The following is a 22,254-nucleotide window of genomic DNA, read 5'->3' as shown; positions in this document are numbered from 1 at the left end:
TGAACATGAAGTCAAAAGCAATTGCATGACCTGCCTGTAGATTGACTCCGACCTACTTTGGAACAAGTACTGATTTTAAAATGACTATTTGATTCACCTATTTGGGTCCACTGTAGGATAAAGACCTCCCTCAACATGGCCCTTTCTTTGTCTGCTCTCCAAAATTTGGGGCCTATTTGTATTTCACCACATTTTTAGGTCAGCTCACTGACCTAATATAACCGTTCGATATCCTCAGATCAGTTTCTGTCTGTCGGTCAACAATTCTTGTTTTTCTATCTCCTCAGACGTCTCTGCCAATGGAGTTCTAACTTGACACGATGATAATACAGTACAAGTTGCTCTCTATAGATCGTCTGAGCCGTTTTTCACATTTTCGCCTCAGGGTCAAGGTTACAGGGTCATCAAGTGCAAAATGCCCTAAAAGGAAGCATCGGACGGCTATAATGCATATTGGGTTTCATAGGGATTATTAAGAAGATTTCATTCGACCAACTAGTTTCTCGTGACCTCTATCACCTGGCCCTGTTTATTGGGCAACATGAGGTACGCTGACTTCAACACGGCTCCGCGCGGTTATTTTAAGTTAAATTTAAATTCTGTTTTCACTTTTCATAGTCGCTAATGTTGATTAACACTCGGTTGCATCAAGTTTTGTGAAAATTGAATGTTTATATCCTCAGTCTGTGTGGAATGCATTGCAACGAGGGGTAGCTTCCATGGGCTTCCATCCGTTTCCATGCCATATTGTTACGAATTTGGAAGCTTACTGCACTCAGCATTCAGGTCCTTAAATAACAGTTATATCGGTAAGGCCTAAGTCACATTTACCACGGCGGTCGTGAGGTCTTCAAAATCTACGGCCACTAGCAATTATACGGCGGCCGCAGTATTTACACTGTCACAAAATGTAGCAGTCACATATGTTTTTATTTTTCGGGGAGCCGCACGGCGTATTTAGGCCGAAGTCACATTTGCCATGGTTGCCGTGGGGTCTCAAATCTACGGCCACTAGCAATTATACGGCGGCCGCAGTATTTACACGGTCACAAAATGTAGCAGTCACATATGTTTTTATTTTTCGGGGAGCCGCACGGCGTATTTAAGCCGAAGTCACATTTGCCACGGTTGCCGTGGGGTCTCAAATCTACGGCCACTAGCAATTATACGGCGGCCGCAGTATTTCCACGGTCACACAATGTTGCAGTCACATATGTTGTTATTTTTCGGGTAGCCACACGGCATATTTATAAATTGTGGAGACCGAAAACGTGGGGGTGCCGTACGGTCTTTGATTTGATGTCGCACGGTGACCTTAGGGCGTTCCTGCGGCGGCCATAGAATTTTCAAGGCAGACGCAAGGTGACCACAGGGGGCCCTAAGGCGAACATGCGGCCAGAAGGATAGTAACGAGTGGGTTCTTTTTTTTTTAATACCAGTTTTTTGTTTCGGCTTGTTGAATTGCTACGGTGAACATAGAAATGAAAAAAGTTATAACTCCGCGTTATAATTCCACGGCGACCTTACGGCCTGTAAAATATAGCCAAACGGCGTAGGGCCACCCTGGGGCCACCGCAGAAACTCTGCGGCCGCCGCACGTTTCTGTCAATTCAGAGGGCGTACGGCCACCGTATCCACGCCATAGAGCAAATGTGACTTGGGCCTTAGGTCTTAGAAATTGTGGAGACCGAAAACGTGGGATTGCCCTACGGTCTTTGATTTGATGGCTCACAATGACCTTAAGGGGGTCCTGCGGCGGCCATAGAATTTTCAAGGCAGATGCAAGGTAGCCTCAAGGTGCCTGCAAGGGGACCGCAGGGCCCTAAGGCGAATGTGCGGCCAGATGGACGGTAACGAGTGGGTTAAAAAAAAAAAATTTACCAGTTTCTTTTTTTTCGGCTTGTCGAATTGCTACGGCGAATGTAGAAATGAAAAAAGCTATAACTCCGCGTTATAATTCCACGGCGGCCTTACGACCTATAAAATATCGCCAAATGGTGTAGGGCCACCCTGAGGCCACCGCAGAAACTCTGAGGCCGCTGCACGTTTCTGTCAATTCAGAGGGCGTATGGCCGCCGTATCCTCGCCGTAGAGCAAATGTGACTTAGGCCGAAGTGTGTGTTTATTGTTAGGGCCCCCGACCTGTGTCTCACGGGAATTACATGTGTGCGCTGCGGAGTGTCGTTTACAACAAACCTCCTTCACTGCACTTCACACACCGACGCCATTGCCCACGTGCGTTCGGCCACGTACGTTGGCGGAGATTTCCATCGCCTCAGACCGGGACTCCACCCAGGAAGGCAGGGGCATGCCCCTTGTTCAATCACGCCACAGAGAGCGATTTTTTTTTTTTTTCCCACGGCATGCCGGCCAATGGGGGTTGAGATGGCCACAGAGCCATTTTCCCATGACGCCCTGTCCAATGAGGGTGGAGAGCACCTCAGACGGCAATTTGCTCACCCTGGAGGAAAAAAAAAATAAAAAGGGAACGATTCAAAGGGTCGATGTGGTGGAGGTCATCGGGGTGGTAAAAGGGTCGTCGTCGTCATCGTGGTGGTCATCATCGTGTTATGGGTTCGAATCCCGCAGAGCTGGATCATCATCGCCTCTGATCTCCTTGGCTTTGGTCGATTGGTGCGTGGCCGGTTGGAAAGCGCGGTACTTGGTGCTTGGAGCGGCATCGTGTTGCGGGTTCGAGTCCCGCCGAGCCGGATCGACGAAGACCACACAAGGTGGACAGGTCCAAGCACAGGCTCTGGTCTCCAGCTCACCTGTCCTCGAGCTGGAGGCCTTCAATAAATACCCGACGGGTCCATTTCTGTGTGTATGTGTCTTTGTGAGGGCCCGTCTGTAAGTCGCAACCGTATAAGTGCTTGTGTGTAAATTTGCATTCTTTATCGTCGGATAACTCCACTCTTCTGTGTTCCCCTCCCTGCCTATTGTAAATAAATATCCATTTTGTTAAATGTATCAGCTCGTTTGTTTCTTTCATTTGCTTAGTATGGGGCGTGTTGGGAAATTGGGAAACGGTAAATTGTGCATTCGGACCGACGGGTCTTGGTAACCATCCGCTCGGGATGACCGAGCGATGTGTCATCCGTTTTGAGTTTCACGTAAGCATCTTGACTACATATTTTGATAAGATTGGGCCTTGAAGTTAAATCAAATATTTTAAAATGCAGTGGTATGTAAATAAGGTGAGTAAATGTCATTATATCATAATGTATCTCTACCAGAGGCTGGAAATAGTGACCATCCTGTAGGCACAAAAGTTAAAATGATGTGTAATTAGTTGCGGCTAAAGGAGAGCATATACTATACAGCAAAAATGTATTCATATGGTCCATCTTAGTGCAGTCATTGAAGATCTCACACTTTGAATGCATTCGGATCGAAAAACATTAATCTAATAATATTTACTGTATCCCCTTTCTTCCAGAGTTACCAGATGTTTGAAAGCCGACTAGCCACACACCAGATCTGACAAATGGTTTATCTTCACATTGTTCGCCTGCATGTGCACTCTACTATGAAGTAGATCGATACAATGGCAAAAATTATGAGTTGATGATCTGCAATCTGTTGGGAGTCTTAGCAAACTCCGTAGCACACATCTGAGTTTGACAATCATGGGCATTCAGAATGACATGTCGTAAAGTCGTTGCAACATCTGTCACATTATCTGCCATGCCCAAGAGAAATGCACAACGCACAGCACATTCCAATTTCGATTCTAAACTGTACACCAGTTGAGAATGTAACTTGCCACCGACACCTAGTGGGCAAAAGGCTATCTTCCCCTCCAGGCCTTTTCGAGCTTTGATTTAAGCTTTTCACTGCGATAGTCTGGGTTCGAAAAGGCTGAGTTTGCCAAATCGGTGATATAAATATCACGCAAGTCGGTGAGCTTCATGACTTTCCCTCTAGAGAGTATGTCCTTTTCAACTACATCACACACCATGTCAAAAGCATATTTATGGGCCTTCTCGAGGTGCTGCTGATACAACCTAGCCTCTTTATCATCTCCCCTGCCGCGTTCACTGTCCGACGTATAGGTTTTTCGGCAACTGGGATGAAATTGGGCCTCTGCCAAAAAAAGGTCAACATTTCTTATCCGAGTCAACAGTTTTTCATCCTTCTTTGCTTCAGCAGCCTCAACGACAGTCACCCATCCATCAGATTTAAATTTTGTCGTCGCCTCTGTCGACCATGTCCCTGAACGTTTGACTGCAATTCTGCCTTCCTTGTTACAGAATATGCAATCAGGACTGAACAAAACAGTTTGTCCATCGGCCGAACCTCTCCGTGATGTTCGAGAACCCACTGAACACTCTGCTGTAGGTTCTGAGCCGTGAAGACGGTCCAAGTTCCTTGTAAATCGTTGGTAACAAGTTTGATGATATCCATGGTCGTCACTTATTACATCTGGTATTGCTTCACAAGCAGAGAGCATACGGGTCTTAGAACCGATTGGCTCAGACAGTCGCCAAGTATGTATGTTCTTAAGGTGCCCGAGTCTCTTTGCCAGATCACTGACGCTTGACAAATAGGTGAATCCATCACTCTTTGCTCCCTCACAATGCAGGATACATATCTGTCTCTTTTTTGCACCGACATCAGTCTGTTCCTGCTTTCTCTTCTGAGGTTTCATCTCCGTGCAACGAATTGGGCCATCAACGCAGTATGTCTGCAAGAAACAAATCAAATTGGTTATTCAATGTATTGTTGTATGTGACAATAATAATTATACAATCACAACTAGAAGGAGCAATGTCAAGCTGTAGATTATGATATCACAGCATGCATACCTACACCTCCAGGCTATAGAGCCATACAACCTCACATTTACATCGACGGAAGCGGAAAGTGACAACACACAGACATGCACGCAAAAAAGCGATAACAATATGATCCCCCTTACTGGTGATCGGGGATTATAATGAACATATCATCCATAAAGACTATTCAACATCTCTGACAACAAAGGAAATCTGTTCACATTATTCATTGACCCTCCAAACATAGGTGTAGACTCCTCATTTACAAATGTCCATGTACCGGAAGGTGAGATATTTACAAAAATGTAAATTTCCATAATGGCGGAACCTAATTAGCATATCAATGCATTTACAACTATTTTCATGACTTTGACCCAAACAGAAAAGAGTTGTGTCCTTTAAACACCACAACCATCATTAGTCGCAGTTATGTATTATATCAGGCCCAGGTAATTAGTTTCAATGATTAAATTGATTTAACATCATTTTCGAACGAATCATTGTGCTTTGTATTTTATGCTGATTAATCGACTTTAAAAATTCAAAAATTATTTCAAAAATTTCGCCAACCTGGCTTGTATCTAGCAACTGACGTGTGGTAATTGCAAGGAAAGAAAATGGAAATTCTTCATCTTTGTGGGAATTATTGTCTAAGTCAAATTTAATTAATATGCAAATGAGCTAATCAGCATAAACAAAATATATTTTAATACATAAATGTATAAGCTTTAATTTGACAATTTTGTGATTTTATGTTTATATTTGACAGAGATATTGACATTTTGCCAATCTTTGTGAGATTCATCTATTTTTTGATTGGTTGCCATGGAAACAGCTAAATACAGCATAGTGCAAATGAGTTATTTTTCTGGGAACATATTTTTTTCTTATACTTGGGATATATATGAACACTGTGGTATCAGTGGAAAATTATCGTAGGGGGTGGGGAGGTGCAAGGTAGGTCCCACTGGCCCCCGGCCGAGTATGATTGCAAGCCTTACTAAATGTAGAACAAAGCTTGATAGTAAGCTTTGACCTTCCAATTTTCCATCCATAGGTTGTCTCGCTATCAGCAATTTAAGGATTTCCAGCGGCGCATTCTTGTTGCAACAAACCTGTTTGGGCGTGGCATGGACATCGAGCGAGTGAACATTGTGTTCAATTACGACATGCCTGAGGATTCCGACACGTACCTCCATCGGGTTAGCTCATTTTGCCGTTGACACATTCACAGTCTTTTCCGACGTCTGCATTGTTCTTCATTCTCTTATCATTTCCATTTTCTTGCAAATTAGAATTGTTCTGCTTCGAACGTGGAACATCTTCACAGCATCGTGGATGTGGCAGTAAAATGGAACCTTGCTCCAAAAAATGTATTGTCTGGTGTGACGCATCTCTTGGACAGGTTGCCCGAGCAGGAAGATTTGGAACTAAAGGTTTGGCGATCACGTTTGTGTCAGATGAGGGTGACGCTAAAATTCTCAATGATGTGCAAGATCGTTTTGAGGTCAACGTTGGGGAGCTCCCTGATGAAATTGACCTCTCTTCCTACAGTAAGTGTCCTCCAGTGTCAGAATGAGTCTATGTTTTGTCAAGTACTTGTAAAGCTGTTTTTAAAAACTGTAATTCTTCTCGATGTTTGTGTTGTAATGTTTTTAGATCCTTGTGAAACTTTTGTCATGTGACAGATAGACTTTTGTTGTTGATTGTGAATGTTTGTTGGGATGTAAATCAAAGTACATTATTTATCTTCTCACTGGTGGAGATTGTGGATTGTAATATGTTGGTGAAACTTCTCAATATTTACATCAACGTTTGAATGGACGTGGTCTGTTGTATCGTCTGGTATTAATATTTATATAATTATTTCATTGAAGTTGAACATGCTTTTAGTAGTTGTTCTATTCAAATTATCGTCAATTAATGTATATGATTTTCATGATAAAGAGGAGTGCAATGTTGAGCTCGGGTGCAGAGAGGATTTTTGGATCAGTGGACACCAAGTGTGATCTATCCTTTGGGCCTTAATGACAGGGTACAAGGTACTGGGTCAGTTTATCATTGGAATGTTTTCGGTAACGAGTATTTTGCTCATCCAATCAGGAGACCCAGAGGTCATGGGTGTCGTCGTCATGTCCTCCAGCTCCAAAAATGGAAATTTCAGAGATAATTGATAAACTTTAAGGTTTTTAGGAAGGAAAGGTTTTTCATGATTTTTATGTTCTTCTGAGATCATGTTCCAAATAAGTCTTGGCTAATATTCTCTGGAGTTTGGCAAGTTCATATGACATGTGCTCGTGTTTGAATGAAGCTTTTTATAGCAGGGTTCTAATTAAGAAGTCTACTCCTAAAGTTGATGGGATCCATGAGTTCTTGGTTTGTGATTTTTCCAGCAAGCAGGTAAGTAGGCTTCGGCTTCATTCTATTTTTGTGGCTACTCGTGTAGAGAGTTTATTTCCAGATAAAGTCAGCGAGTGAACCCCATTGAAGGTTTATTTCACTTTCACCAAGTCCATAGGACAATCCTTATTCTTTGTGGTAAATTTCTTAAAACTTTGAGCATCGATATAGTAAAGGACATTTTGGAAACTGACTGGGCATGTTCATCTTCCCCTATTTTATATGGTCCTTGTGAACACAATTCATTATAGTGAAATTAGGGATTTGATGAAAATGGGAGCTAAATATTGGGAACCAGAAACTCAACCTTGGAGATACATTAGGTCTTCAATTTTGTTAACAAAATATGCACCAAGTTTAAGTTATCTGTAAACAGTTTTTGCATGGTTTAACAGAGTTGTGGAAATCCTGGATAATAGGATTAAGTTTTTTTTTAGTCGTCGGGCTTGCTTTCACTGGGTCGGTCTAAATCAGTGTTGAAAAAGCCAAGTGTTTGTAAAGACATTTGGGATCTCAATGATAGCTACATAATAGCTCCAGCAGATAAGGCTGCCAATGACTTTGTTGTGGTTTGTAAAAAGTTTTATGGAGAGGTTTTTTTTCTTTTTTGTATACATTGTCGAGGCTAGTATGAGAGCTAATGCTCAACAAAGTTGGGCAGGAGACGAGAGGGGTGGGAAAGGGAAGGACATAACAGTGGGAAACAGAGACATTAGGTGATCTCTGGAAGGGAGAGGGTTGGGGTGGAGAACACAGGGTATACAAGATGGAGGATGCCCAGTCGGGGACTGGGTTTGGGGGCAATGTTGGAAATGTGGCTTTCCCAGGAACAATCTTGGCAGATAGAGACCCAGAAGCTTGAAAGAAATAACTTCAAGAATTGTTAAGAAAGTAGATCGGCCGTGGGGGGAGGGGGGGTCCAAACGGTCCTGTCGTAGAGATATGGTGAGAGTGAGAGATTTGTCAAGATTGAAAGACATGGTCCACATGTTGGACCAGTTTGTGATTTTATCTGGATCTGCAGAGAGCGAAGAGGCTGCTGCTTGCCGGTCTGAGGGATGACAGATGCTTCAGCAGAGGGTGGATCATCAGCAAAGAGATGGAGGATTTTCCAGAGAGTCAGAGGATCATTGAGGAAAACCAGAAAAAGAACAGGGCCCAGAACGCTGCCTTGAGGAACTCCAGCCTGGGCAGGAAAAGGGGATGACAACTCCATGTGGGGTCACACGTTGGCTGCGACAGGAGAGGAAGTCTGTGAGCCATGAGTGGAGATGACCATGGATGCTATAGAAAAAGTTTGCTGAGCAGGGCGGGGTGCCGGACCTTGTCAAAAGCACGTGATTTGTCTTGGGATATGGCTCTTATTTCATGTCTGGCATTGAGTACCTCCATCCATTGTTGGGAGAGCAGAAGAAGCAGGTCCAGGGTTGAGTGACCTGGTCTGAAACCAAATTGATGATCGGAAATCAAGCCATTGGAGAAGAGGAAGGATTTAATATCTGAAGCGATGATGGATACCATAACCTTGCTGATTGGGAGAAGGCTGATTGGTCTGTAGTTGCAGAGACCTGTTTTGTACCTTTTTTATGCAGAGCGGTCATGTTTTCTGATTTCCAAGCAGATAGCAGATGACCTTGAGCAAATGAGAGAGTGAATAGAACACAGAGTGAGAGAGAGTGAGCAAGAGCAGAGGAGCAGGTTTTTAGGACACGTGGGCTGATGCCGTCTGGACCGGTTGCAGAATCTGAGTCAAGGTTTGACAGCAAGCTCTCCACTTTGTCAGAAGAAAAGGACAGAGTCCAGGGATAGTTAGGTGCTACTGGGTAAGGTGGGTCGAGAAAGCGATGGGTTTTGGACTCAAGATTTAGAAGCAAACACGGAGTTTAAGCATTCAGCCTTTTCACGAGTGGTATCAGCAGTGCGGCCATTTGAGGTCAGGGAGGGGATGGAGGGGGAATATGCACCAGAAACAAATTTTATTAGATGCCACCAGGATTTGGAGAAGGGAGAGAGGTTTGAGAGTTCAGACTTGAGATTAGAAAGACGTTGTTTTCTGGCTCTCCTGGGGGTAGATACACACTTGTTCTGAGCTTTATGGAAGGACCTGAGATCACCCTCTGTTGGATTTGCTTTCTATAAGGCAAAGGAAAGTTGTTTCAGGACAACTGCCTCGCCACAAGCTTCAGTCAACCATGGGTGGGAGGAAGGGTTGGACAACTGAAGACAAGCGGGGATAAATCTGTGTATGAGAGAGGGCAAGTTTCTTTGAAAGAATTCCCAGGACGAGTTGATGTTGGAGGAAGTAGCGATGGGAGACAGTCGAGAAGTTTGATGGCTGCTTGAAGACCCTGCCAGTCGGCTTGAGTGAAATGCCAGACTCGTCGGCACTGAGATGGTTCTCTAATAATAGTCGGTTTTATTAAGAGAGTTGAGCATTGATGCGGTTCCTTCACTGGCATTGGAAATAGCACGTATGTTCCTTGTCATAAGTCACTCCAAGGTGACATCTCTGAGCATCAGGAATTTTTAGTTTATAATTTCTGTATTAAATGTGAAGAGGTAAATCTTTGTATTCCTCGACTTTTCTTGCTCCCAAAGCTTCATAAGAACCTGTACAAGTATAGGTTTATAGCTGGTGCCAGGCAATGTTCCACCAAACAGTTCTCGGTCATAGTTAACTCAGGCTTACAAGTTGTTGGGGAAGAGTTCAGGAAATATTGTTTCGCAATTGAGAAGAATTCTGGTATGAACACTTTCTGGAGCATTGATTCTTCTTTAAAGTTCTTAGATAGAATTGGATGTCTCAATATCAAGTCAGTTGAAGTTTTTGATTTTTTTTTTTTTACCCCTCAGCCCGAATTGGCTAAGGGGTATTGGTGTCATAGGCGTTGTCCGGGCGTCCGTCCGTCTGTCAACTTTTGGTTTCCGTCAATTTCGAGGAGAACGCCTTGTCCGATTAAACCAATTTTTGCAGGGTATGTTGGGGTTGAGTAGAGGAAGGTTCCTTTCGAAAATTGGCGCGCTGCGATTTTCAATGTGGCCTCCATGGCAGCCATCTTGAAATTGGTTTCCGTCGATTTCGGGGAGAACGCCTTGTCTGATTTAATCCATTTTTCCAGGGTATGTTGGGGTTGAGTAGAGGAAGGTTCCTTTGGAAATTGGGCACGCTGCGATTTTCAATGTGGCCTCCATGGCAGCCATCTTGAAATTGGTTTCCGTCAATTTCGAGGAGAACGCCTTGTCCGATTGAATCCATTTTTGCAGGGTGTGTTGGGGTTGAGTAGAGGAAGGTTCCTTTCCAAAATGGGCATGGCTGCGATTTTCAATATGGCCACCATCTTGAAATTGGTTTGCGTCAAGGGGCTGAGGGGTTACGCTCGCTCTGCGGTGCTATTTTTCAACTTTGTATACAAATTTGGATTTAGTTCTTGTGAGAGATTCGCTCTTCAAAGTAATTAGGTAAGCCTGGCGTAGGCTTATCGGTTTGGGTGGTGGCTTGGGATCCTTGGGTCCTGAGTTAGAGCCTCATTGGCTGCCGAATTAACACCAGGGGGTTGATTCAGCCTGTCATCCTTCTGAGGTTGGTGAAATGAGCACTCGTGTACTGGTAATAGGGGCACTGCATCAGCGGCATAGCCACCCCCTCACCAATGATGCAGCCAAAAAGGCTGTACACGATCGGCACTCTTCAAAGTAATTGACAAGGTGTTTAACTCTTTTAATAGGTTTTTATATGTTTGGGTTGATCAAGCATTCTTTTCTAAAAATAAATACTCAAGTTTTCATTGTTTTGATAAGCAGAAGTTTAAGGATGCTGTTAATTTTATTTTATTTAATACTTTTGTGTCTTTTTGTGGGATAATATTTCAACAGGTTAAGGGCACATTCCCATGGGTGGGAATTACAGCCCCCCAACTCACAGACATTTTTCTTATTTTCTGTGAATTTTCATTCATGCAGAAACTGATGAAGTTGAAAAAATGAGGATGAGCTAAAATGTTATCTCGTACATGTCGTTAAATAGATATTTGTGTGGTTAACGATTTTTTTTATTTTTGATAGGGTGCTTCACAAGATTTATCCAGATAGTCTGATTACAAACAGTTGTGGTAATGATTGTTCAGTTGCTGCATATCTGGATGTGTTGGTTAGAGTTGGGCGGAATGGTTTTAGTTCAAGTGTATATCATAAAGTTGATTATTTCAGTTTCCCTATAGTCTTGTACACCTTTCCAGGTAGCAATGTCCCAATTAAAATGGATTACAATGTCTTTTCATCTCAGCTTCTTAGATTTGAAAGAATTTGTTCAGTGAAGGATGATTTTGTGGAACCTGCTGAGAAGGTTTTTACCCCTCAGCCCGGATTGGGCGAAGGAGTATTGTTTCATCATGTAAAACAAATAAAAGGATATTTGGCTGATTGTTTGATCAGGTCTTGTGAGAATGTCTTCAGACTCCACCGTCACCTTTTATTTAAATTTGGTTGGTTTTCATGCAAACAAGTTCGAATTGCATTGCATTTGATATAAAAATGATTTAATTATTTTAGTGACGTAAATTCTTTAATAGCATTGGATATGGATATATATATATATATATATATATATATATATATATACATATATATATATATATATATATATATATATATATATATATATATATATATATATATATATATATATATATATATATACACTCTCACACACACACATACATGCATACACACACACACATACACATATACACACACATACATATATACATATATATACACACACACACACATACATATATATACACACACACATACATATATATATATATATATATATATATATATATATATATATATATATATATACATACACACATACATATACACACACATATTAGTATTAAGTAATAAATATTATTTATAAAATACATTATAAATAAGCATTAAAATAATTTATTGGTGGTTGCTAAGGTACGCAGTGCAGCACTTAAAATCGGTTGTTAATGACAGTTTGAGTCTATGATAAGATGGAGGTGCTGTGTAGTGGACATATCTAAACTGTAAAGTGTTTATCGCTTAATATATTATCATATAAAGTGATGTTGTAATATTTAAATAAGTTTGAATAAGGATATTGCATTGCTGTGTTGACTGACTGTCTGGACACAACTTTGTGGTTGTGGGTCCATTGATGTTGAGTGATCTGCTGATGTGGACCTGCGACCGGGTTGTGGATCCATGTTTGGAGAGGTTCTGGGTTGAAAGAATCAAAACCTCGATGAAAAACTGTGCCCAGCTGATGATCCGGGCAGTTGGGAAATTGGTCAATTGCTTATAAGTTGAGGTTATTACTTCAAATAAAATAGTTTTGTAAGTACTTACCAGTACATAATGTGTTTGTGTGTGTATTTTTGTGTTTGGCTTCATTCTGGGGACTACCGTGCAGTAATTGGTCTTTATTTTGATTCTCCTCTGCTACTTATGTGTAGTTTTATGGTTGTGCAAACTTGTCTCGACATATTTACGCCCAGGGTGTTATCTTTGTTTTGACAAACACCGACATTGCCAGTCACTCCGTAATCACTTCATTGATTAGCATTTCATGTTTGTTGTATCAATAAGCCCCCATGACAATCCACTAAAGCCTAACTTCTGTTTTTCAACCCTCTAGTTGAACCGAGCCGGTGAAACTGCATCCTGGGAGCCATCATTTTCCCTGTCAAACGATCAACTTGGGCTTGACCTTTAATCTTCTCCCCATCCCCGGCCCAAATTATCATCCTTCTTTTATGAGGCAATTATTCAGAGATTCTTGTTCTAAACCTGCTGTTTTATTTGTTGTTTTTTTTGACTGTTGCCAACCAACCAACCTGAATTTTGTTACCAATAAAAGGTTTTATTTGTATATTTATTTGCAGTTTATTTTTGAGGATATTTTCTGGTTAGCCAAGATCGAGATGCAAAGTGTAGTTGGGCAGCAAGAGTACCTGCCTGGATTTATTTAAGGTCAATTGAAGTAAAAAACGGTTAATTACAAGTGTCTGTCGAGTTTACAAGTTAGAAAAAAACATTAAAAATGAAAAAGTGAGAGATGGAATCCCTCAAAAATACCAATAAAACAACCAAACAAGGTAGGAGTGACCACCACACACCACCACAATCCTTTTGCAGATTGCCATCCCATCATCTTTTAATATTTTTGTTAAGGGTGGCAATAGAATAATTGTATGAATATGTCTATGTTTGAGGTAATCTCAGGTTTGTGGCATGGGTTGGTGTAATTGGGTATTTTTTTTTGTTGTTGTTTGGGGGGTTGAGATGCAAAAATGTCAAAAGATGGCTTGATGGTAATCCATAAAAGGATTGTGATGTCATTCCTACCTTGTCATTCTTCCTACCTTGTTTGGTTAGTTTTGGGGGATTCCATCCCCACATGTTTGTTCTTTTTTATTTTATGACTTTAACTCTATTTTTCCAATCTGAATGCCAATGATGTCAGCATCCAGTAAATTATTTTGATGGTGTTTATATGGGGAACCCCCTGACCCCCACCCCTCAATGATGTGTATATATGTATATATATATATATATATATATATATATATATATATATATATATATATATATATATATATATATATATATATATATATATATACATATATATATATATATTTATATATATATATATATATATATTATATCTCATACCCTTCCCTTCCCGAGTTCCCTCAATGTCCCGTCCAATATTCCTGTCCCTTCTGTCTCCACTCAGAAATTCTGCTACTCTGTTTTCCTTCACTTTCGGAGTCATCTATTTATTTTGTATGCCAAAATGACAGAATTTTTCTTTACCCTCTCTCCTTTCTATGCTCCTTCCCTTCTATTCTATTCCCATACTCTTATGTCCTCTCAATCTTCCTTCCCTCCTCTCCCAAACTCCTCACTTCCTTTTCCTTCTCTGCATTTTGTCTTTCTTTCCTCAATTTTAATTTCCTTAATTTACTCCCAACCTCTGCATACACAATAAAGAGATACATACCTCCATTCATATCCTCTTCCCTTCTGTTCCTTTTCTCAATGTTGGCATTTCTAATTTCCTCCCTCCCTACCCTGTGTATTGTAATATATTGATGCACTATAAAAGCGTCATGGCCTGTCACAGCTAAGTGGGAGCCACTTCGTTCCAAAACTGACCAAAAATTATCAAAAATGAACTTCATGAAATGATCAAATCATTAACTATTCCATAAACTGGAGCATATATGGAACACAAGGCAAAAAACATTTTATCATTTCAGACAAACACAACTCAGGAAAGGAACCAGACTGATAAACATTTAAATATCATGGACACTTACTATGACAATCCATTCCACTTGTTAGGCCAGGATGTCGCGACACTATAGTATCAAATTTTGGCAAATTTTCATGTTTCTCGATGGACATGAATAAAAAATTAAAATTTCTTTCTTCCAAATGGTTGTCAGATAAATATTTGAGCATTATTGCTCATAGACTTGTGAAGTCCATCTGATTCATCTATTTTATCTATTTTAATGTCCAAATACTTAAAACATTCACTCACCTCAATATTTCAGCAATAATTCCAGAATTCCATAATCGTCGCGTAATGGCGGACAAGAAAAAAAAATCTCCCTTTAACTGTTGAGGGAGATTGAGGCAAACCTGTATTTTTCCTGCAAATTGGTCATGACAGAAATGTATCATTTGGGGTAAGAGATTTCAAATTCAATGATTCAGGTAAAATTGAATTGTGTATAATATTGATTGTCGCGTTATGGCAGACAAATTTGAAATTTTGAAACATGTAGTCAGTGAGCGGTATTTAATCAAAATATGTCTATAATGTTTGTAAAATTATATAATATGATTATTGTTGGTAAAATGAGCCTCATCTCAGCCACTTTCAGCACACTTCACAGAATAGCACAGGCACTTTTATTTTTTCATCCCTGAGTAGGCATTTAGATGGGTCAATATACTGCCTGACCCCAAAAAAATTGCAAATTTTTGTTTTATGCTTATTTCTAGTAGTTTATGATGTGGAAGACAACATATTAAAAGTTGGACAATTTTGAAGCATGGGAAAGTCCCTCAGTGACGTCAGAAAGCAAGATGACTGCCGGCAGATAAAACGTCAAAAAATTGACCGATAATCATCAGACCACGAACAATTTAAAGTTAATTTTGCACCAATATTTGTATTATGATCGTTGCTGGTAGTTTATGCAGTGCTAATCCTGAGACCATTTGCAATTTAAAGTAAATATTTGCACAAATATATGTTCTTTGATTGTTTCTGCCAGTCTATGACATGGAAAGCAACATATAAAAAATTGGACAATTTTGACACATGTGGAAGTACCATATGCCTTCTCGTCTTAGATTCCAGTTTCATCGTCCTCCTCCTCCTCCTCTATCTCTGGTTCAACACTCATATTGTCACAGTTGCTGTCCTGGCAATGTCCACATGCACTGATGCATTCTAATCCATGCTTCCTACATGAACACCTTAGTGTTTTGCACCCCCCTGAACAGTTGCAGTGAATCATCTGAAGTAGTATGTCTGGGAGCAGGGCTTTTGTCTGTCATCACTGGAACAAGTTTTCCTCCTTCTACCTTCCATCCCCACTCCGTTGGCTCCATTCCACAACAAAGGCCCATCCATTCCATTACCTGGTAATAGGTCCGCAGAGAATGAAACTTGCAGGCAGCGGATGTCGGGGCAGTCTTTCAGGAGTGACAAATGCCTTAGCCCTTGCAACCTTTTTGCAGAGAATGTTGTATATGATCGATGCCAATGAGTCGTTCTGATTTGCTTTAAACAATGCCACCATTGCTCTGCAGCCTGCAGTTTCAATAACATCCTGACTCTGCTGTGGTTTACAGAACACCTTTGAGCTGTCTATCAGTTCCTTTTCTTTCTTGATGATTCTTTGAAACCCTGACTTCTTTCCAATCCCAAAGACACGAGGCGTTGCGTCACAGCCAGTTAATGCATGAAGGACCAATATATCTCTGCAGGCTGCATTTCCAAGTATCTGCTGAAGGACTTTGATATTGTAGACATTTGATTTTGCCTTGTCAGAACGGAAATAGAATTCAATGCAGTTTGTCTCCACCATATAGAAGAGCAGGAGGAGAAGGAGATCTGTATCTTCTCCAATGAGGGTTGTAGATCTGGAAGCCGCATTTGCGACGGCCGCTTTTGCAATCTCAACTTCAGCATCTCCCTCTGCTTGGATCACCTCACAGCCTTCCTTGCGCAACACCTCTATAATCAACAGTATCATTGCCTGCTTGTTTGACTCATTCGACAGAAAGTCCTTCTTTTTCCCAACAAATTTTGTTGACTCCGTAATGTTAACCTTGGTGCCATTCTTGTTTCTATTCTGACGTTGATGAGAACAGTCCTTTGTGCTTGGCCCAGCCTCATAACCATCAAACACAACAGTAGCTTTGCCATAGTGTCTGACTGTAAATGAGGCATATTCATCTGCAATGGAACTGTAGGTGAATCCATCTCTCCACTTTAAGCGGTGAATAAGTGATCCCCCCGTCAAGAACATAGTGATCTGTTCCTGGAACTGTCTGGTTGACAACATTGTCAGATTTGGTTGTAGCATAATTCCTTATTGCCTCCGCCAACTGTGGTTTATCTGGCTGGCGCAGGATGTTTTTTTCCTCAAAAGGAGACATTGGGTATGGGCAGAGTTCATATTTCATCACTTCACCTATCTGGAGATCTCCCGTCTGTGACACGACTAAGAACCTCTGGAATAGTAACGCTGGATCTATTGTGCGGTCCTCAGCAACTTTGACTGCCCTGCTGGATGCAAGTGTCTTGACTTTAGAACTCCTTTTGTGTGAATAGGAGTAAGCTGGGTGATCATCCATCTTCTTGATAATGTCACTACCTACTTTGAATAGGTCATGAACATTGACATCCTCATTTGCAGTAACCCCTGTGATGATATTGCGCAATGACTTGTCATCAGAAAATGGTGTGAAGCTGTCCAGTTTTTCGGCAACTTTGCCACGATCAGCTTCATCTCGACTCACCCTGGATGTTGTCAACTCCTTATGTTGTTCACTTGTTGAGTAGCTACTCGAGGTCAGTTCTTGCATAGCAAGGTTGTTGGAGGACGATATGGTTGAAGACAGAGTCCAAACTGCTCTCTGGTGCTCTGACATCCCACTTCCTCGAGTCAGCCCCCCTTGGCTTTTCAGTGAGCGCATTAATGTCTGTTCTATCACAAAATCAGAGCCTAGGCCAGCCCAGTATTGGTCACTGTGCTGGATTACATGATAACCAGATTGGAACTTCTAATGAACCTCAGGGTTGTCATCCTCTAACGCAAGCATCTTCTCGAGATAGAGTCGAGCTGACTTCAGGTAATTGGGATGGCCAGCAGCTGCAAATATCGGCAAGCAAGCTGATATGGCTTGGAGATGCATCTCCCAGGACCCCGTCCGATCACCTGCCACAAGTGCCCTTGCAATTCCCAACATACGCTGGTAGTTGATCCAAAGTGCACTGGTTTTCGAGTCCTTTGCAAGTTTATTCCTTTCCTGATTCAATCTGTTGTCAATGAAATGAATGCACTCTGATTGCAACACAGACTCTATAGTGTCACTTTCGACAGTCTCCAGGGAAATGTACAGTCGCTCCAGTTCTGCTACTTGTTCTTGAAACCCAGGGTCAACTTCCACAATCTTGCCAACAACCTGACGTGTAAGACACTGATCCACAAGCAAATGGCCACGAAAAGCACGTTGCACCGCCTTTCCACTCAGCATGTGCACAACAGCATTTTGACCATACACTGTTTCCAGGATCTCTTTCAGTCCACTTTCATCCATCAAACTTCCAATGGCACCCAACAAATTCATTAATGTGTGGAAGCTCCCAAGCAGTAGCACTGCATTATGGATTGAGTTATCAGCAGGAAGAGCATTCACTATCTCAGAGGACTTCCAAAACAGCGGTTGGTCAAATGTGATGATTGCTGGCATGTTGTGTTTTGATGCAAGTTTGCTCAGGTAATCAAGAGTTGACAAGATGCAGGTTTTGTCACCTGGGTTCATATCAATCATTGGGAGAAACTGTATTGAGGCTTTCCCTGGGTGATCACACTCCTCATGCAGAAAGTGCATCATGCCTTGCCAATTTGGTGCACTCTTTTCGAAGCAAAATGACATCTCCCATAGTATGTCAATTGTGCGATCACAAATTTATAACAAAGGGAGGGGCTGAAATTTGAGGTTGCGGTTGATGTGCTCTGCATAGCGGTAATCTATTATATTGATCTTCGTCAGTTCGACGAGCTTCCTGTCAGACATTTTCTTTCTAGATATGATGTGGCTAGATTGCCGCCCTGGTGTAATAGCTGCTATCATGCCCATCCCATGAAAGGTACCCTTTCCATCCAACGTTATGATGTTGTGGTCCACATTGTCTCCAGCAAATAACAAGGATGTATCAAGAATGTCGGTGTCACCTCCAAACACATCCGGAGCAAGAGAAGAGGCTGCATTTACTTCAAACCGTTGCACTTCGGAGTAAGATGAGGAAAAGCCAAAGGTTGATAGACTATCTATCAAGAAACGAGACCTATACAAGTGATGCATTTGCACTGCAAGACCAAGCTGCAATGGTGCAATTACAGCCCTTGGACGCACTGCTTGGATGACTGCTTGTCCAATACCAGCAACCTCCCTCGATGTATCTTTCCCAACCAAAAGATGCTGCAGCGAGAATCACAGGCTAGCTGGGACATACCCCAATGCAGCAGTAAGGCTTAGGTCTGCAGTAGTTGGGTATGTATCCCCATGTGGTGCAACTGTTGTTTTTATGTCACTTTTTATTAGTTTTGCAGCAGTCTGAAGAATTGCACGTTTTTGTGCTTCTTCATCACCTTCTCGTGGTGCATTGTAGTGGTCACGGAGGATCTGGGACGTTTTTTCTCTGAATGTCACAATGTCTTTTAAGCCTCTACCCTCTGCCATGAATATAGATTCACCATATCGTTTTTTAAGCTGTTCCTTCATGTATTGGTTCCCATATGCATTGGATTCACTATCGCCCAGGTATTGTTCCATTCTAGCCACCAGGTCTGTATTTGTTAACTGTTCCTCATCATTGTCTTCAAGAAAAGAGCACACCTTATCGAAAGCCTCATTCTGGTTACTGTCCTTAGGCCTTCCCATTTTTCGTCTCTTGTTTGACTCAGTTGGCTTGAACCGTTGTGGAATGTCTCGCATTGTGCGAAAATTAATGTTGCAGGACTTGTGGTACACACAGTCAGCTGCATGGCGATCACCCTCAAAATATTCAATGCGGCCTTGAACAGCAATGGCCCATTCATCGCTCCTTGTTTTGCAATGAACTGATATAGTTTTAACAAATGCGTCAGTCTTCACGTCGCCAAAACTGGCTGTTTCTGCATGGCCTCGCTTTGGGTCCTCTTCCTTAACTTCAGTGCCGCAGAAAAGGCAATGTGTTTGTTTTACTGTCATATGGTCCCAGGGAAATGCGAGCACTCCTCTTGACTGATGGACCTGATTCCGCATGATCCTTCTTGGTTAAAGCAATGTCCTTTTTGTTTATGTGATTCACTCGGCATGATTTGTGAACACTGGTACCAGCTCGAATTCTGAGGTCAACACCCCTTTCAGCACTTGCACGGTTGATGCCTTCTGCTCCTTTCTCACGAACTAATACTGTTTCCTCACAGTCCAATCCCCTTTGGCATAAAGGGCAGGTCTCTTTACCATATAAAGAGTTCATTTTCTATCTCTGAAAATACAAAAATGAGATCTTTTAGAAGCATGCAGTCAATTTACATTGGCCATATACATTGAATGCCATCAGAGCATTCTCCGCCCCCTGAAACCGAGATATTTATGTAAGATATATATGAGGAGGAAACATACGATGGAATAATCTGCATAGTGGTTCGTTTTCGACGTAGTGAATCGTGCATGGTTTTGTGACATTTTTATCATGTCAAAAATTTTTACTTTCCCATGGTCTATTTCTGTCCAACTTTTGATATGTTCCTAAGTAAGTCTTAAAATATAAGGAAATGCAATAAAACAAAAATTTGCAAATTTTTTTGGGGTACGGCTGTTCTGGTTGTATATTGACCCGTCTAATTCAAAGTGAAACTTGGATAAATTTCACTCTATCACATGCCACTCAGCCAATTTTTGATCGATTTCTAAACTGTAACATGTTCTGGAAAGGAAAGTTCACTCTTTCTGTTGAAATAAACTTTTCAAAACCAAGTTCCAATGACGAATATCAAATAAATTAAACAACATCTGGAAATATGACTGCTTTTTCAGCTGATAGCATTTAACGTACATGAATCTTAGGATCCTGACATCTGACGGTCATTAAAGTATACATTTTTAAAAATAGATTTTTCAATGCTCTAACTGACTGAGGGTTTCAAGAAGGCTAGTTTACTCATATTTGTGTTTATTTACTGTTATTTAAATACAAGCATTGGAACAGGGTGGCTCCCACTTAGCTGCGACAGGCCTCACTTGATTACATCCATATACATAAGGGGGAGGTACTGCATGGCTTTGTTGAACAATAGTCCACATAAGGCATATTGAAAGGGGAAGTTGAAGTGCTCTTTTCAATAAACCGATATGACCCCTGTGAACCTCAATGAAAGCATCAGCAGACCATTCTGGGCCCTTTTCCTTCAAATATTTACCAACAAATTGGTGGATGAACCATTCGGCAATTTTGCGATCTCTCGATTTAGGACTCGCGATGTATTCTGGTGTCTTTTTTCATTATTTTTACCCCGCGCACGCAAAGCAAAAAGTCAGGTTAAGCAATTGGTTCATGACGGTCCGTCTCTCTCTCTATCCAGAAACATCAGTTTATGATTATCGAGTAACTTGACCTCAATTGAATGTTATATTTTGAACATGAATTGGGGAAACACACCCCTCCCCAAATTTTTCTTGTCCACCCCTTGCGTTCTCCCCGAACGCGCATTGTTCCCTGCATCCTTTGTTGTACCTTCACCACCCTTCTATTGATGTTTCCCCTTTCTCCTACTGTTCATTATGTTGTGTCCTCATCTTTTCTGAGTCCTAGCTCTTCCATGAATCTCGACCAAGTATCAAAACAACAACAAAAAGTCATTCTCCAAAAATAAAAAAATGGACAACCGGAAGGGCCCTGTATGACATCTTTATGACATCAGCTTTTAATACAAACAAAATGGTAAAATTGCATTGTAAAATGCTATGATGAGACTGTTATTAAGTTTGTTTTTCAGGTCAAGGAATTCAATGGCCATCATTTCCATTAAATCGATCCATTAGGTGATATGATCACATTGTCATCATTGTGAGGTCGTCATTCTGGACTTGACCGAAATCAAATCAGCTTGTTATTGTCACCGAACAAACTCATCCACCTGGTGTTGTCAGAACTCGTCCACAACTATCGTGCTATATGTTGTTTTTAGCCCAATCTCTCAATGGTGAGTTTGTCCTTGACACACACACCCACACACCCACACACCCACACACCCACACACCCACACACACACACACACACACACACACACACACACACACACACACACACACACACACACACACACACACACACACACACACACACACACACACACACACACACACACACACACACACACTTCACCATGTTTCCTCTGAATCCGTCCACAACTTTTGAGATATCCTGTGGACAGGGGTGAAAACCAATCCTCCATCTACCTTCAGTGCTGGAGATAATTTTTAATCACCAGCACCATTAGTGAAGAGAATTGAAGTAATGACATAACGTACCATGAAATCAATTATTAACCTCCGCCATCAAAGATGGACGGAGGTTACTGTTTTCACCCCTGTCTGTCTGTCTGTCTGTTTGTTTGTTTGTTTGTGAACAGTATTACGGAAAAACTCCTGGACGGATTTCGACGAAACTTGGTGGGGGGATTTGGTATGGTCCAAGGATCATGCCATTAGATTTTGGACTTTGTGCAAAGTCCAAAATGAA

The 22,254-nt window shown here is 41.4% G+C and overlaps 2 protein-coding genes across 8 annotated transcripts in view; one reads left to right on the top strand and one right to left on the bottom strand.

Moving 5' to 3' along the window:
- LOC147012947 (spliceosome RNA helicase Ddx39b) overlaps positions 1-13,080 on the top strand; it is a 39,598-nt gene extending 26,518 nt beyond the window's left edge. For 2 of the 4 annotated variants that reach the window (XM_085854332.1, XM_085854330.1), the window contains 3 exons: positions 5,836-5,980; positions 6,184-6,331; positions 12,847-13,080. In XM_085854332.1, the coding sequence (XP_085710458.1) occupies positions 5,836-5,980; positions 6,184-6,331; positions 12,847-12,863 (310 nt within the window). In that variant the 3' untranslated portion in view covers positions 12,864-13,080. Of the gene's footprint in view, positions 1-385; positions 547-2,589; positions 2,870-5,835; positions 5,981-6,183; positions 6,332-12,846 lie in introns of those variants that run through there. The other 2 variants (XR_015051123.1, XM_085854333.1) reach the window with 2 other exon arrangements.
- Positions 3,479-22,254, bottom strand: part of LOC147012946 (uncharacterized) — a 30,741-nt gene continuing 11,965 nt past the window's right edge. For 2 of the 4 annotated variants that reach the window (XR_015051124.1, XR_015051125.1), the window contains exons 3-4: positions 14,764-22,254; positions 3,479-4,687 (exon numbers count right to left, since the gene is read on the bottom strand). The exon at positions 14,764-22,254 is cut by the window's right edge and continues 2,192 nt beyond it. The gene's annotated coding sequence lies outside the window, so the exon portion shown is untranslated. Of the gene's footprint in view, positions 4,688-14,763 lie in introns of those variants that run through there. The other 2 variants (XR_015051126.1, XM_085854347.1) reach the window with 2 other exon arrangements.

The sequence above is a fragment of the Eptatretus burgeri genome, chromosome 14 (assembly GCF_056783735.1).
Source record: "Eptatretus burgeri isolate ZD-2024b chromosome 14, Ebu_testis_v1, whole genome shotgun sequence".
Lineage (NCBI taxonomy): Eukaryota > Metazoa > Chordata > Myxini > Myxiniformes > Myxinidae > Eptatretus > Eptatretus burgeri.
The sequence above is the reverse complement of the archived record's forward strand: the minus strand, read 5'-3'. Positions and strand labels throughout refer to the sequence as shown.